Source organism: Dunckerocampus dactyliophorus, chromosome 10 (genome assembly GCF_027744805.1).
Source record: "Dunckerocampus dactyliophorus isolate RoL2022-P2 chromosome 10, RoL_Ddac_1.1, whole genome shotgun sequence".
Lineage (NCBI taxonomy): Eukaryota > Metazoa > Chordata > Actinopteri > Syngnathiformes > Syngnathidae > Dunckerocampus > Dunckerocampus dactyliophorus.
This window is the reverse complement of record NC_072828.1, coordinates 17,476,367-17,492,857: the sequence shown is the minus strand read 5'-3', so window position 1 is coordinate 17,492,857 and position 16,491 is coordinate 17,476,367. Positions and strand designations below refer to the sequence as shown.

Here is a 16,491-nt window from a genome sequence, read left to right as displayed (position 1 = left end):
GTCATTGATGATTAATGAATGAAATGCATTGCTTAGTATTGTTGAATATGGCATACTCTTTGTTATTGTTGTGGTGTTGTTATAATGGATTTTTGATTACTTCGAGCTGCATTAAGTCTTTGTGTGGTGTCCAGATCCTTAAGTCTTTGACAACAAGTACTTTGTCTTCCTCTGGTTCTTCATAAACTTGATATATATTTTGCATTTTGTGCCCCAAGTGCCTTGAATTTTCTCCTGCTATGTTTACCAAAGTACTGCAAAGTTTCCACAAACCTCTTGGAAACATGCTTCACCATGTGTCAACCTTTGACAAAATGTTCTTATAATAATTTTTCTTGTCTGTTGTGTTCCCATGAAGACACTGACGACCTCCCTCCTCTCCAGTCTTTTGTGCTTAGAACTTATTCACTGTAGTAATTGGCTACAATGGAGCCTGTTGCTAAAGGGTTTAAACATGCTTTACGTCTGCTCCAGAGTGTCGCCCTGGGCCAAATGTTCATGTTCCACTTTTGCTATATTTAGCTCATTGAGATTGCCATGTCTTATCGTGTTTATAACAACAGAGACTATGCAGTATTTGCATGCCCTGTGTATGTCCTCATATATCACAGCTAAAAGAAATCAAATAACACATGCGAATTAAGCATTTCTAAATGTTTTGGTTACTACAAACAAACTGAAAAACACGCTGTCATTGGTCAACAATGAGATAAAATATGTTGCCATTGATACTTAGATGGTGAGACAGCTACATCTTGTTGTAAAATGATTGCAGCACAAGGAAGATGTCTTGAGTGTGTGTCAACAAATCTTCCCGCTAATTTTTCAAGTGTCTGAGCATACACACAAACGACCTAAGCATCGAACACTGTGAGCGCCATCACACTTGTAGTATCACACCTGTCCAAAACCTGAGAACCTGAGGTAGCCCAACTTCCATTCTGTGGTATTTTGTATCCGAGTTGGTCCAAAATGTCAGCAAGAAGTATTTCACAATGTAACTTTCTTCTTTGTCCACATCAGACAAAACAAGCCATAGAACTATCTCATCCAATTCATCATCTGAATCTTGTAGGAAAAAACGTCTTTAACAATTCATTTTCCATTGTTTTCTTTCTTACCATTTATTTTTTAAAAATTATGTATACTTTTATTTCCTTATTTCCTTTCTGTTTTGCAGCAGCCTGTAGCCTGGTTGGGCAAACTCCCATGTACCCTCTAGTACCCTTGCAGGGGTGTAGAACTGGTCCAGTGTTCCGCGACCGGGACGAAAACCACATTGCACCTCCCGTAGCCGAAGTTATACCCTTCTCTCCAGCACCCTGCTATAGACTTTCCCAGGGAGGCTTGAGGCTGAGGCTTGAAAAGGGGGACCACCACCCCGGTCTGCCCACCCAGAGGTACTGTTCCTGAATTCCACGCAATGTTGAAGAGATATGTCAACCAAGACAGTACCTCAACATCCAGAGCCTTTAGGATCTCAGGGTGAAACTCGTCCACCCCCGGTGCTTTGCCACTGGGGAGTGTTTTGACTACCCTAGATACCTCAGCCACGGTGATTGAACTGTCCGCGTTCGTGTCCTCAGTCAGCTTCCTCTATGGAGGGTATGTCAGTGGGATTGAAAAGGGCCTCAAAGTATTCCTTCCCCTGTCCGACTAAATCCTCAGTCGAGGTCAGCAGGCTTCCGTCCCCACTGTAAACAGCGTGGACCAGGCACTGCTCCCCCTTTCTGAGGTTTGCCAGAACCTCTTCGAGGACGACCAAAAGTTTTGGTGATGTTGGCGATGACCTCAGGATGCAGAGACAGGAACCCAGTGCAGATAAAGTCTTTTAATAATTGTCATAAGTACAATGCTCTAACCACAGAAGAAGCTACCAGCTGAAATAACAGACTGAAAACAAATTAGCGCCAGGTGCGCAAAATCAGAAACAAAATGGAAAAAACAGTATAACAAAATAAGAGCATGAAAAACAGAATTAAGGAAATAAACTGAAATAACCAAGCTGTCACTCCAGGAGTAATGAGGAGCGTGATAATATTGTTTTAGGTTTTTCAATTTGTTATTATTTTTGTTTTTCAACTTTTTCAACTTTTTCTCTAGATGTCATGTTTTTTAACATTAAAATTTCGAATTATTATATGGAATTGTAGAACTTCTTCTATCCTGGAAGTTGAGCAGCGATGAAAAGTTCCATAAAGTGTCGGCACCCCCAGTCTTCTCTTCCTCTGAGTTCAAACGAAGCGTCTGAGTTCATCCGTATCCGATATTCAACACCTTATTTATTTGCATCTTCAGGGAGTGTTATGTCTAGAGCCATACATTATATACAGCATGCAGCAAATGGTATGGGGAACGGAACTTAGTGTCAGTGATATGCAACGTCTTACAGAGTCCTTGGTGAGATATAGATCCACCTGCCCGCCCTCGCTAAAATGATGTGCAAGCACATTTCGTTTTTTTTTTTTCAGTGTGACAGCAACACTGATATAGCTGCAGTCGTCCCTCGCCACATCATGGTTCGGATTTTGCGGTTTCACTGTATCACGGCTTTTCAAACATATATTAATTAATAAATCATGGCATTTTGCGGTTGAATACAGGCTATTATTAATCAAAACATATGCACATTGAAGCAAATGTAAAAAGCAAATATCAGGAAACATCCCTGTCCACACGAAAACACTAAATATGACTCAAAGCCAAGTAGTACATATGCCAGCCTGTACGCAGCACTGTGTAATCCTATCACACAATAGGACAGAGCATGAAGATGGAGCATGCGCTATGTGCAAACAACAAGCAGACAGACGACGGCAGCCATAACGGCAAGTTGGCGACCAAAACATGTGGAGTAGCAATGAATGAGTGATCTAGAAGTATAAAAAACGTATATATATATATACACACACACACACTGTGTAAATATATATGTTTACCTATATATATAGATATATAAACTGTATATACAGTATATTTGTATGAATTAACAGCTCCAAATTAACTGCAAACTTAAATCAAGCTAGAGAAAACATGCATGTTAGGTTAATTGGCGACTTTAAATTGTCCATAGGTATGAATGTGTACCCCGCCTGTCGCCCGAAGTCAGCTGGCTCAAGCATACCCCCGTGACCCTGATGAGGAGAAGCGGCATAGTGCGGTCTGGGTTGCCAGTGGCGCCCTGCGGCTCATTTTTTATTGGGGCGCGGCACATGGTAGAACTATAATTAAACACAAATAAGCCAGCAAAAATTGGGAAAATAGAGATAAAGGCACTACGTAAAGAGAAAAAGCTTGAATGTTGACACTGTTAATAAATAATAACACAAGCTTTGTCTTCAATTATACTACGTTTTGCTTAACTTTTTTTACTAAATATTTTAAAAAGCATACAAATATCAAAGTGGCCCCCATATCCTTTGATTTTCAGTATGCGGCCCTTGGTGGAAAAAAGTTTGGACACCCCTGTATTAGGGTCTTTCTTTACAGCTCTCATAATGTTTCTGTCATCACCTGCTGATGTCTGTTATCTCGTACAGAAGTTATTTATTTCTTCTTCCGGACATTCCAAATGGTTGTACTGGTTATGACCAATGTTTGTGCAAAGGTTATGATTCATTTTTCATCTTCTCTCAAATTCACAATTGCTTGTTATTCACCCATAGACAGCTCTGGTTTCATGTTGTTTTCACCTCTAAGTGCAGTTTGCACAGGCAAAACCCATTCTACCCAATCTGAAACTGAGCGAAGACATCCACTGCTATTTATTGATCAAATAAGTAATGTAATAGGAGACACCTGGGCAACAAAACACACCTGTCAGTCACAAGTTCCAATACTTTTGTTTACATGAAAAAGGTACTATTTTACGAGTTCTGCATCCGATCCAGATGTAAATATCTGGTAATAAAAGCTGAAATGTTGCTCTCCGGTCTCATATTCATCATTGCAGTCAAACCCAAATGTTTTCAGGCTACAGCAAAAATAAAGGAATTGGCTTTTGAATACTTTAATACTTGAATACTTCTGGAGGCCACTGTATACCCTCACAGCTTGCTCATCAACATATGGCCAAAATATAGAGTTGCTTTAGGGGGTAACGTGAGACAGTCCCCTCTGTCTTCAGCAAGGAGTCATGCTGTTAAAGACAGCTCATCAAGTTATATTTAATCACACAAATTCATATTTAGCACAGATAAGCTGATAAACCTTGGCTTGCACTGATACCAGTGATACCACTCACATAGCATGGTTTATTTTCTATTGCATTGTTTTTAAAACAACACCGTCTACCCATCCAGGAACACTTCTGCATATTTTGCGTTTTGTTTTGTTGTGAAGCTATGGTGTTGGTCCACATTTGCTAGTATGCTCAGGGCCACGCCCTTGACATAGAACCTGCTGTCCAGTATTAGTATTAGGTTTGCGCTGGGAACCAAGTCACCTCGACAAGAGCAGTTATCTGACACCTAAAACAGGTTTGACGCACAAGATAACTAAGTGCCCGTTTAAGGCCCTGCATGTCCGTCGGCTCAGGGCCCACCATGAATGAGTACCCCCCCCACACCACCACCACCACCCCGGCCACAACAACCTGACCCCCGAACAGACCAGCAGGTCGCAGAGAACGTGGAGTACTCAGATTTGCAGCTGAGCTGGCAAACTGTTGGACAATGCTGCAGTACCCTACAGTCACCGTGCATCATACTGCTTTGCTTTTTACACAGAGCAAATGCCACCCTAATACCATCCCATTGTGTGAAATTAAATACCATTCGAGCATTTTGTTAAAGAATGATTACAATGAGCTGCTCCCTGCTCTGCATTTGCAGCAGTTCCTTTATCATCAACATGGATATGCGACTGCTGTTAACTTATTCATGGCTTGATTGGATTGTTTATGTGCAGTTCATGCAGAAAGTTATAATTAATGACTGAAAATATATGTTTTATGTTTTGTGCCCAAAAAATTGCCCTAAACCAATGTTTACAAGAGGTCCTCAACTTACGAACAAGTTCCGTTGCAATGAATAAGCCAATAAGTGAGTGTAAATCACAACTTAATCACTAAATTAATAACTAAGTCACTACAATTCTACACATAACACATCGAGAATATATAAAATATAGTAATTAAATCCGACTTTCTCATATAGTGAGGCGTGCCTCCCTGGAGGCAGGGCGAGATGCCGGGGGGCGTTTTTACGGTTTCCTATTACGAGCTCAGCGGACAGATAACAGGTTCTCAATAAAGACACCAGTTTTGAAGCACTATCAAACTGAACATACAGAATCAAGGCATGTCAATTAACAACTTACATGTTGTTAATTAAATTCTAAAAATATTATATAATATAATACGTATATATATAAAATATGAATATATATAATAAATTAAACAAATGTGCTAGCTCAATGTTAATTTAAATTGGAAATCCCATTTAGGCGCTAGTGATTAGCATTAGCGATTTACATGGCAACATGGCTAACACCTCAAAATATGACAACTAATCAGACATTTAGATGTACATTCCATTGAAGCAGACGATGCATAACAATCATAACAGCTCAACAAGAGACAAGACAACACACAGTAGCTACTGCTGACTACTGTAATACCCTGAGGACAAATTGAACGTAAATGCATACTGTACTTGCAAATAATATAAATGTAATACAAAAAAATATTGTTGCAAATTTTTCACCAAAAACCAAATATTAAGACGTCCAATGTTTACAGTTTTAATGGGTTTTAAATTTGACTGTGTTAAGTGGGGTTGTCTTCGACTAAGGATTTTCATAATTAAATCTCATTTGTTAGATTTTCTCCATAGTCGAGTAATCATTGAATGTTTGTTTTTTTTAATCCCTACAAATAAATACAGCTCATTTGTGACTTTTTGTAGGTCAAGCAAAAAGGCTAACACACACAAACACATAAATATGGTAGCAGGCATATCACACATCAGCAAAGTGCACATAAAATAGGAACGACAGGCTTGCAAACAACAACTTCAAAAGTGATTTCATTAATGGGTACTAAGTATAGGTATTCTGTATAAAGTTGAACACACACGCCATCTGGAAGTTCTTTATTAACACAAATTAGGCTGATTTTGTATAAAATAGGCTATTCATATTAAATACATTTTATGTAAAAATGTATGTTCAGCAGCACCCGTGGGCACCCCCATGTAGTCGGAATGGTACAATCTTGGTCACATGACATTTTCATCCGATTCGACTGTGAGGTTGATAGTCAAATCGGACTCCTCCGAATCGAATTGTCGAATAGTCGATTACCCCAAGACACCCCTAGTGTTAAGTCTATAAAAATGCACGTCTCTATGAACCATTTTAACACAGACTGAGCAGTCTTGTTTAAAATGTTACAAATTGAGTGAATAAACTTAACTTGGAAATTGTTTTAAGTCATTGCAGACGTTGCCTCAACTCTTGTTTTCATCTCTTTTGATAATCAGGTGATTGTATGCAAAATGCTGACCACTCATACGGTGGTTTGTACAGATGAGGTTCTCAATGCGATTTCAATTGGGGGCGCTGAAAAAATGTCTATTCCCTAGGAAGCACATGACATAATAGTTGAGAACCACTGAATTAAATGCAAAAGTAAATCGAACAGTATTTTTTTTTTAAATGATTGTCTTTTGTAGAAACAAATCCTTTCACACATTCAAGGACACAATCTTTTTCCAGGATGATGGCCACGGCAGTCGAGTGGACTGAACCGGGCATACGGTTTCACTTCCATGGTAGTGGCTTGTCTATTCTTCGGCGCACTGCCATCGGGGGAGTCTGCCTTGAGCTTGAGCGACATGATAAAAGGCGGGACGTTGGCGAGGGAAAGCAAGGCAACATTGTCCCTCCTCAGTGAAGCTACGTGCAACAATGTATTCTTCCGAACAGAACTGAGCACAGAATGCTTTTAAGAATGGCATTAATCATTTCTTCAATATAGTTGTTTGTCTGATTTGTGTGCTACAGTCAAATTCCCCCACCGCTGGTCTTCCCTCTGTCCACCAAATGTGCAGTCTTTAATATGACTGAAATACTGTGCAATATCTGCATGTCTGCATACTTTACACTACTCATTACTCATTAACATATTATTTTATTCTTCTATCTTTCTCATGCTATTATTTATGTTTTTGCATTTTGTAAATATTTTATATTTCGCATACATGTCTGCACCAGAGAAGGAGCTAATTTAAATTGTACATGTGTATACTGACAATACAAGGTGTATTCCATACTCAGGAAAGTTATTCGTACCTTTCAAAGCAGTGTTTCATACTGTGTCTAGTGCAATCAGGTCTTTTGGTGTAGCAGAGTTAATGTTTATAATAGCGAGGTGTGTGAAGAAGATAAGGAGGACCGTGGAGGTTTGAACAATGAGAGAGACTTTGCATTGAATGTCTTGATACAAGCTAACAACTTAAGCACTGCATATAACACACTTATACTGTACATTGCATTATCAATACAGCAAAGAACTCCACATGCCTTTCTGGATGTCCTTCTTGGAAAGCTTTCAAGGCAAACTTCTCCCATGACGACGTGTGCCAGGCTACATGATGCTGGTTATGTAACAGACAAGTGAAGTCCAAAGGTTGCCATAAATCACAAATGTTTATCGTGGTTGCAGAGGTTATGCTGTATCCTGGATGACGACCGAGACAGGCAAGAATCTCCATCGTAAATCACGGAGACATACCTTTCTAAACAAGCAATGACTGTAAAGAAGAACTTGTGCTCTTTGCAAAAGCCACTTTCTGCAGGCCAACATGTACAGTATAACCCTGTGTGAACCCTTGTATGAACTATAAATACATGTGTAAGTATAATGACTGTTAATGTTTCCACGCAATGTGTCCTCATTAGTGCCATGGGTGAGCTGGAGCCTATCCCAGCTGTCTTTGGTTGAGAGGCTGGCCACACTGAAGTGAAGAGTATAAGCCCTCACAAGGTCCTGCCCTCCTACGCCACCAGGGCTAGCAGTGGCTTACCATTATTTCCGGTGTATAAGTTGCTACTTTTTTGTCACGCTTCGAACCCCGCGGCTTATACTGTGATATGGCTAATTTATGGTCATGTTCTAATCTTGCGATATCTTGTATGCTTCAGAACAGTCATTTTGCAGTTCATGCACACTCTTACCATGGAAAACTGTATATAATCCAGTGGATCCTGACAGTGTAAAATAGTGACAAAAATCCACTATCACCAAAGGGTTTCGAAAGGCTGGACTACTGCGTGATGAAGAGGACAGCACAGGCTAAAGGGCTAATTTGCCTCAAGACGAAAGTGATACTAATAGCAACAACGAAAGAGAGAGCGAGACTGAGTGTGTAACGAAAGAATTATGAGGCTGTTCTATTCCGAGGTGGAAGATAAAGACAGCAATGAATTACTTTTTTGGTCAGCTAAATTTTAACAAGCCGTATTACACACACTATTCCACACCGTTTGGAAAAAAAACCTTTATTTAATTAAGAGTTTAAAAAATCTTTCTGTGTAACAACTTTCTGTGTCGTAAACATCCCGTGTTACAAAGTGGACACCTGCGGCTTATAGACAGGTTAGGCCAGGGGTGTCCAAGCTTTTTCCAGCCAGGGCCACATAGTGAAAAATGAAAGGATGCAAGGGCCGCAAGGCATGTAGATATGCTAAGAAGTTATGTATATTTCAAGAAAAAACTACAGGTCATCTTTATGATATCAGTGAAAAAGCCTATTATTAGTATGAACTTCACTCTGTGCTTTTTTCCCCCCATTTTTGCTGTAAATTTTCTAAATATTTCAATTGTAGATGTTCTTCTTGTAATATGACTTTATTTCCTTAATATTTTGACTTTATTCCCATAATATTATAACTTCTTCAACGTTTTCCCCAACCTTTAAAAAAGAAAACATTTTTTCTTGACCATTTCTACTTTATGCTACACACATGACATTGAATTCCTCAATATTACAAGCTCATTCTTGTAAAATTGTATTTTTTTCATTACAGTACAACTTTTGTCTCTTAATATTTTGACTTTATTCTTGTCAAATTATGACTGATTTTTCCACTTGTGCTGTTGTTTTTTTTTTAATTTCCAAATATTTCAACTCTTGTAAATTTTCTTGCAATATTATGACTTTATTCCCATACTACTTTGAATTTGTTTTCATAGCATTTGGACTTTATTCCCATAATATTATAACCTCTGACGTTAAACAAAAAGTTATATTTCCTCACTTTAAAAATTGTATATTTCCTCATAACATTACAACGTTATTCTCATAAAACCGCTGCTTTTTCTTCTTAGATTACAACTTTTTTTTTTTTTAATATTAATGACTTTATTCTTGTAAGATTACTGCTGATTTTTCCATTTCCATTTCCATTCTAGTTTTCTTGCTGAATTATATTTTTAGAATTTATGCCACGGGCCAATAAAAAAATAGCCGCAGGCCACAAATGGCCCCCGGGCTGCACTTTGGACACCCCTGTATTAGCCCTATATATGTACAAACATTTTTCTTTTAATTTCATCATTTCCTCCCCTGGGTGTATGGGTGGACTGTACATTTGCAAGACAAAAAAAAAGATCTCTTGATAGTTGCGCCCTCTCTGTCAGGTGTGGTAGGAATTTCCTCAAGTGATTTGTCATACTGATAAACGGCTTCACATCACTCACATTGGTTGGCCTTGGCAGGGCTGCCTTTATCAGTATCTGTACTCTGGACTTGCTTTGAGAAAACTCACATTGGTCATTTGTCAGCAGCAATCATGCCACAGGCTCTTTCTCACACCTACAGAAAATAAATACTGTATGAGCTGTTCAACTCAAGTTGCTCCAGGATTTTGCGGATTTTTTTGTGATCGCTGTAGTCTACAACGTCTGATATAGTGGCAGCTTTTTCACAACCTTGCAACTGCAAAAGTTGCATTGTTTAGAGCAGGGGGTCACCAACGTGGTGCCCGTGGGCACCAGGTAGCCCCCCCACGACCACATGAGGTGCCCGCAAGCCTGCGTTTCATTCAGGTTTTCAGTTAATAATGAAAGAACGGTAGAAAGAAATGCATTCTGAAATACAAAATGTGAGTTGTGGACACCAGCATTTTGTTAATGTTCTGGTAAAACAAGCATATTCGCTTTGTTTGGGTTTAAAATAAGCTCTGAAAATGAATGTTACAAAAATGAGTAGCTCTTGGCCATTTTCATTTTGTAAAAGTAGCTCTCACAGGGAAAAACGTTGGTGACCCCTGGTTTAGAGGCTATTTTTTCAATATTGCCTCAGCTGGTGATTTTATGACTTTATTATCAATGTTTTAAGTGTTCTTTTTACCTTAACGCACAACAGAAAGCACTGTTGCAATAAAATAGCTGCAAAAAGCAAAAATTGCAGTAAATCATCATGATTTTCCAGCTCTGTGATTATAATAAGGGAATGTTTTAAAGAATAAGTAATTAATGATCAAATATAAAGAACAAAATCAATGAGAAAAGCATCTTCCCAGCATGGCCCCCCGAAAATGTGCAAAATACGCTTTAATCAGCTGCAGCAAGTTACACCTGTAATCCTGTGCCTTCGCCTGATTCAAAATAAAATAAAAACTTCCACAGCTGTTATCCTCACAATCATTAACACTGAGCAACTAAATAATGCAAATAATCTCAAGGGACATTACATTACATTACATTACATTACATTACATTACAAATGCCGGTGTCTATACCAGCTGTATACTGACTACTCTAAAGTACTGTATATATCCTTTGTACTTAATTTCTAGTATTCTGTACTGTATGCACTGTTAAGGTCATTTTTCAATGTATTTTTTATTCATAAAGTGTATCTTTACAATTAATGTCCTTACCTACATCTATTAACCAACAGCTACCTACAGTGTGTTCGTGGAGAACGTAATTGTGATGACCATGAAGGAGTAAGATCTCCACTCACATGAAGGACGTACTAATATAATAATATTTGAACGTGCGTTGACCACACTAATTACGGATGTGGTGTGCACGTGTGGCGCACTTTGGAGTCCGCAAGTGGGACATACAAAAAAAACTGACATTTTGCCCAAACCTGACAGCAGCAAAACGTACGAAAGACACACGTTGGCCGTATGGACAACGCGTGAAGATGTACGAAGTGCATAGCTTTGTTTTGCAACCTGAAAAAAATGACATGGCAAAGAACCTTTGCGGCCGGTCTGTGGCCAGTCTACCACTTGAAAATCACCACATCACACGCGCGCCGTCTGTGCGTTTCTTTTCACGTGGCTGTAGGAGCCAGTACAACCAGTCGTGACCATGGCTTAATTCACACAAAGGCATGCATACTTTGCAAAACAAACACTACCAAAGACTCCCTTATACCTCTGCTGTCTGCTCTGTCGTCCACAAGTAGCAGACATTCTCTGTGTGTGTTGTACTGTTGAAAAGTGCTTGTCAGTCGTAAACTTTTGTTTCTGTTCCGACACATTGCACATAGCTTACCCCACTGTTGTTGAGAACATTAGGAAAACCATTGCGGGCGATCTATAACGGCGATTTTTGTTGGTAAATGAGAGATGCTAATAGATCATCCCACGTCCACATCTCTGTCAATGTAAACAGGGAAGTGAGGACGTAGGTGGGCAATGCAAGTATGCATTTGATTAATTAGACCAGTGGTTTTCAATTATTTTCTGTCATGACCCCAAGGGGACAGAAATGTGAAATACAGAAGACGTGATATGTCGTGTAATATTTGTCACTTGTGTACGCCTTTAAGGAGCGGGGCCTAGGAAGTGACGTGCAGTGACAATAGCTAGCTAGAGTTGACTCTGTTTAGCCGAGTGTTAGCAGCGTGGACTGGGGTGAGTTGTGGCCGACAGCAACTCCTGTGGGAATGTTCACTGCAAGTTCTCTGCTTGTTAATAAAGTGATTGAGGTGCATTTTGAGCCTCTCCTTAACCACAAACAGTGGCAGTACAGTAGTGTTCTACACAGGGCAATGGGTGTCAGTAACGTTACAGTGATGAGACAACAGCCACCGCTTGAAGTACACTGTCAATTCTAACGTGTGAGTCTATGTTGTCTTATTTACACTCGAGGCCAAAATTTTGGACACACCTTCTCATTCAATGCGCTTTCTTTATTTCCATGACTACATTCCCACTGAAGGCATCAAAACTATGAATGAACACATGTGGAATTATGTACTTAACAAAAAAGTGTGAAATAACTCTAAATATGTCTTATATTTTAGATTCCTCAAAGTAGCTTTTTTTGATAGCGCTGTAAACCCCTGGTGTTCTCTCAGTGAGCTTCATGAAGTAGTCACCTCATGTGTGTCCAAACTTTTGGGCTGTACTGTATGTCCAAGGTGTCCTATTTTCTATTATAATGTTGACTACTGTATATTGGGTAATATCAATGTAAAAGTGACTATAGGGGTGTTATTTCATGTCTAGAGGCTGTAATACTGCTAAAGCTGTATTTAGAGGGTCGTAAACAGGTTTTATATGCTCTAAGAAAATATTCAGTTTATAAAGAAGGACTCCTACTTTGTGGTAATTCACTTATCACAGTCGAGTATGGAACCAATTACCCGCAATAAACGAGGGAATATACAACAATGGATGGGTCTCATTAATATGTGATAATGTAATAAATAATACATTAGAAAACAATGTTTGTCAAACTGGTGGTGATTGTACTTCAGTAGCACTGTTATACTGGCAAGAAAATACTTTCATCAACTCAGTGTACAAATAACATTGCTGTATTCTTGTGTTTGCATTTTCACCTCTTGACATTATGCAAAATAATTACTTGTATTGTTCTGCAGTGTCTCGCCCGAAGTCAGCTTACCTGTGTTACACATTCATTTACCGCTCAGTGACGCGTCCCACTCCCACCCACACGCTGACTCCAAACGAGCCACAGCGACAGTGTGAATTTACTCACGACACCACCTCTGGAAGGTTTGGAGCCTTTGGGGAGATTCTGACGGAACTTTGTCTGCTGTTACGTTTTGCTTTCACTGTTCCACAGGCATCGCCAAGCGGCAGTAGTATCCCTGCAGGACGAACAGGTAATAATACAAACTGGTCAAATCTCGTCAAAATAGTGTAAGTTAGAGTATAGAGCCTAGGTTCCTAAAGTGGAGTACACGTCCGCCCAGGGGTACGCCAATTGTAATAGGGTACGTGAATAAAAAATAAAAATAATTAGCGCCTAAATATCTCAATTACGAGTGTGCCTGAACGTCTCACAGCGCAATGGGGAACGGAGCAGATAGCAGGAAGGAGACAGCACTCGGTGTTGTCCATTGGTCTGTGTGCATCATATGAACAAATAAGTAAGTTTGATGATTATTTTGTTTATTAATATTGTTTAATCGCAAAGATTTTATTTATATCGGGGTTCCAATCCCTGCACGGTGCAGCGGTGACAACCAGTGTGAGTGGGGGGGTTTTCGGTGGTTCTATGTATTTTTGTACTTCAGATACTGCTTTATCGTGATTGTTTAACTTTTCCCTTCAATTTGGTAATAAATTATTATGCAGATTTAAACCAAAGCCATCGTCAGTGGCCAAAAAAAGTGATGCTCAAATTCAAGCCGTTCAAACATAAGAATGCCAACATCAGACTGGAATAAAAGATATGTAGGATGATTACTTATCTATTTATCAGTGCTCACGTGAAACTTTATCAAAATGTAACCATTCAAAATACGCATTTTGACCCAGAATGACTTTAAAATTAATTAACTATAACTACTAATAAACTATGTTCAATATTTGTATGTTGGATGATTACGTATTTATGTATTAGTGCTCATGTGAAACGTTATCCCAAATGTTACCATGCAAAATACACAATTTTGACCTAAAATTACTATATTCATACCAATTAATTGTGTTCAATATTTCAAGTTAATTAACATCAAAAGATGTATGTTTTTTAAGTGTGCAGCAGTAGGTGGTACATGGATTCAGGTCAAATGTGTGAAGGAGTACACAAAGTTTGGGAACCACTGGTGTAGACTAGACCGTTCACACTCACATTCATATCTATGGACAATTTACAGTCGCCAATTCCCTAATACAGTATGCATGTTTTTTGGAATGTGGAAGGAAACCGCAGTATGCGGAGAAAACCCACGCACGCACGGGGAGAACGTGCAAACTCCACACAGAGATGCCCAACGGAGATTCGAACCCAGATCTTCCCAATCTCCTGACAGTGTGGCCAACATGCTAACCACTAGGCCACCGAGCGGCCCGCGTCACAAAAATGCCTTCTCGGAAAAAAACAGACCTCACCATCGCTCTGTGTTACTTTCTTTCCCGTCGTATCTCTGCGCGCTGTCGCCTGTCCGTTGTTGTGTATGTGTTCCTCAGCAGGTGAAGACCGCTGCGACGCGAGGCTCTCGCATCCGCGCATATAAACACTATGGAACACATACACAACAATGGACACAATGGATGCCTGACAAATGATTTTGAATTGCATCACATGTATCAACATTTCTCCATAGATCAGCCAAAGGTGCTACATGACCTCTGAGTTAATCGTACAGCTGTATGACAGAGTTTTTCTCCTTCCAAAATGTCTGAAAGTGATGACAAGTCTGTTTCCTTTAAATGTAACTTAAGCCATGAGTTCCAATCATGTTCAGATGAGCTGATTAACCTGCTTCCTTTTTATTCATGTCTTCTCTTTCATAGCCAAGGAGTTTTTTCTGTAGGTACTGAGATACGTTCAGATTGGCGAGGGTGATCATCGCTTTTGTCTATTTTCACTCACATTGTGAAGCAAGCTCCTATGATGTTGAATTTCCTTTTGGAGAGAGTCAATCTGTTCATTTGTATCCTTCATGCTCTCAGAAGCCGCCTGTGTGTCATCCATTTTGTTGGACGTACTTGTATTTGTTTTTATTCCTTGCCTTGCCAGACCAAGTGCTGCCATCTGCTGGACGTAGTGCGTTGCTGCCTTGAAACGTTGAGACACGTTGAGCATCATGGCGGCGTTTGGTCAAGCTCTTTTAAATAAAGGTCCAGAACCGTAGTCAACATCCATGCGTCCAATGATCAGCTTAAAAGCTAAAGAACGAGCATACGGAAGAAGTAGTACATTTAGATACACATTTTGAACTGTACACATTAATACATTTATGTGCAAATTTAAACAACTTGAGCCATTTACCCTCTCACACTTTCAGTTGGCGCTAGAATTCGTTTAGCTCTTTGTTTGTTTTTATTTTACTTTTGAGTTACTGCTTTAATTGCCTTTTCTTCACAACCTCTATAGAAAAACATTTTGTTTTTCCATCTTCACAATAAAAGCATATTGTTAATGCAACCTTCAAAATAAAAGCAGTAATATACATAGGGAAATCAGTAATAAATAACTGTGCTTCAACTTAAGCTCCTTATAGTGTCTCTCTTAACGCGCTAGATCATAGTCTGGTCCCGACCAGACTGTGTTCCAAGTTTCATCTTAAAATTGGCTATAAAAGCTCCATTGTTTCATTGTGTAACTCATTTGGAGACGGTGTCACCGTTTATTGAGAACGCAGTGGACAAGAGAGCAAGAATAATTCGGGCAACACTACGACGGGAGTGGTTTCTTCGAGATCGCACTGATCCATTAGAAATTCTCTATGAGTGATACGTATTTTCAGCTTTTACAGTGCATTCTCTCTCAATTTTAAAATATTCAAAGTAGCTTCGATTGGACTGTTTCAATTCATTATAGGTAACTTCTTAACGTCCAAATTCTTTAACATTTTGCTTTCTATGTTGTTCCAGTCCTTATCTGCAGTGGAGTGGAATAACTCACAGCCAAAGGAGATGTAATAATGTAGAAAACTGTAATCCTCCTCTAGCTTGTGAACGAAACAGTCTTAAATAGGAGCATCTAGCCCTATTGCAATTTCTTAAACCAGCTTTTGTTAATTATAATAGGCATAATTTTTAAGTAATTAACTGTTGGAAGTACGTCCACTCTATTTAACTATGTTCGCTCGACCCCAGAGTGATATTTGGAGATATGACCAATACAATATACGAGAATATTCATTTCATTTCTCCCTTGGTTGTCACAGGGGAATTCTTCACCATCAACAATGGCCACCCTCAGTATCTCAAATACTACTTTTGCTCTGGAGTTGCTCCGAACTCTGAGTCAAACAAACCCCACTGGGAACATCTTTGTCTCGCCGTTGAGCATCAGTTCAGCCCTAGCAATGGTCTACCTGGGAGCTAAAGGAGACACGGCGGCTCAGATGGCACAGGTGAAGTACAATCGTATCTGAAATAATTGAACTCTTAAAAAATAGTGACCATTTCTCGTATTAGATGTGCTGAGCTATTGAAATTGTTTTCGGTTTCTTGTTTTATTGCAAAATACAGCAGGTTTCTAAAATTTGTAAATGAATATAATGTGCAATTTGGCTTGGCTTGAATAATTTGGAGTGC

At 39.3% G+C, this 16,491-nt stretch overlaps 2 protein-coding genes across 2 annotated transcripts in view; one reads left to right on the top strand and one right to left on the bottom strand.

The window, feature by feature from the left end:
* The window catches only part of mylk4b (myosin light chain kinase family, member 4b), a 40,320-nt gene extending 27,092 nt beyond the window's left edge, over positions 1–13,228 (bottom strand). The window contains exon 1 of the mRNA XM_054789298.1: positions 12,974–13,228. The gene's annotated coding sequence lies outside the window, so the exon portion shown is untranslated. The remainder of the gene's footprint in view (positions 1–12,973) is intronic.
* The window catches only part of LOC129188574 (leukocyte elastase inhibitor-like), a 6,918-nt gene continuing 3,368 nt past the window's right edge, over positions 12,942–16,491 (top strand). The window contains exons 1-2 of the mRNA XM_054789300.1: positions 12,942–13,100; positions 16,119–16,307. Coding sequence (XP_054645275.1) covers positions 16,140–16,307 — 168 coding nt within the window. The 5' untranslated portion in view covers positions 12,942–13,100; positions 16,119–16,139. The remainder of the gene's footprint in view (positions 13,101–16,118; positions 16,308–16,491) is intronic.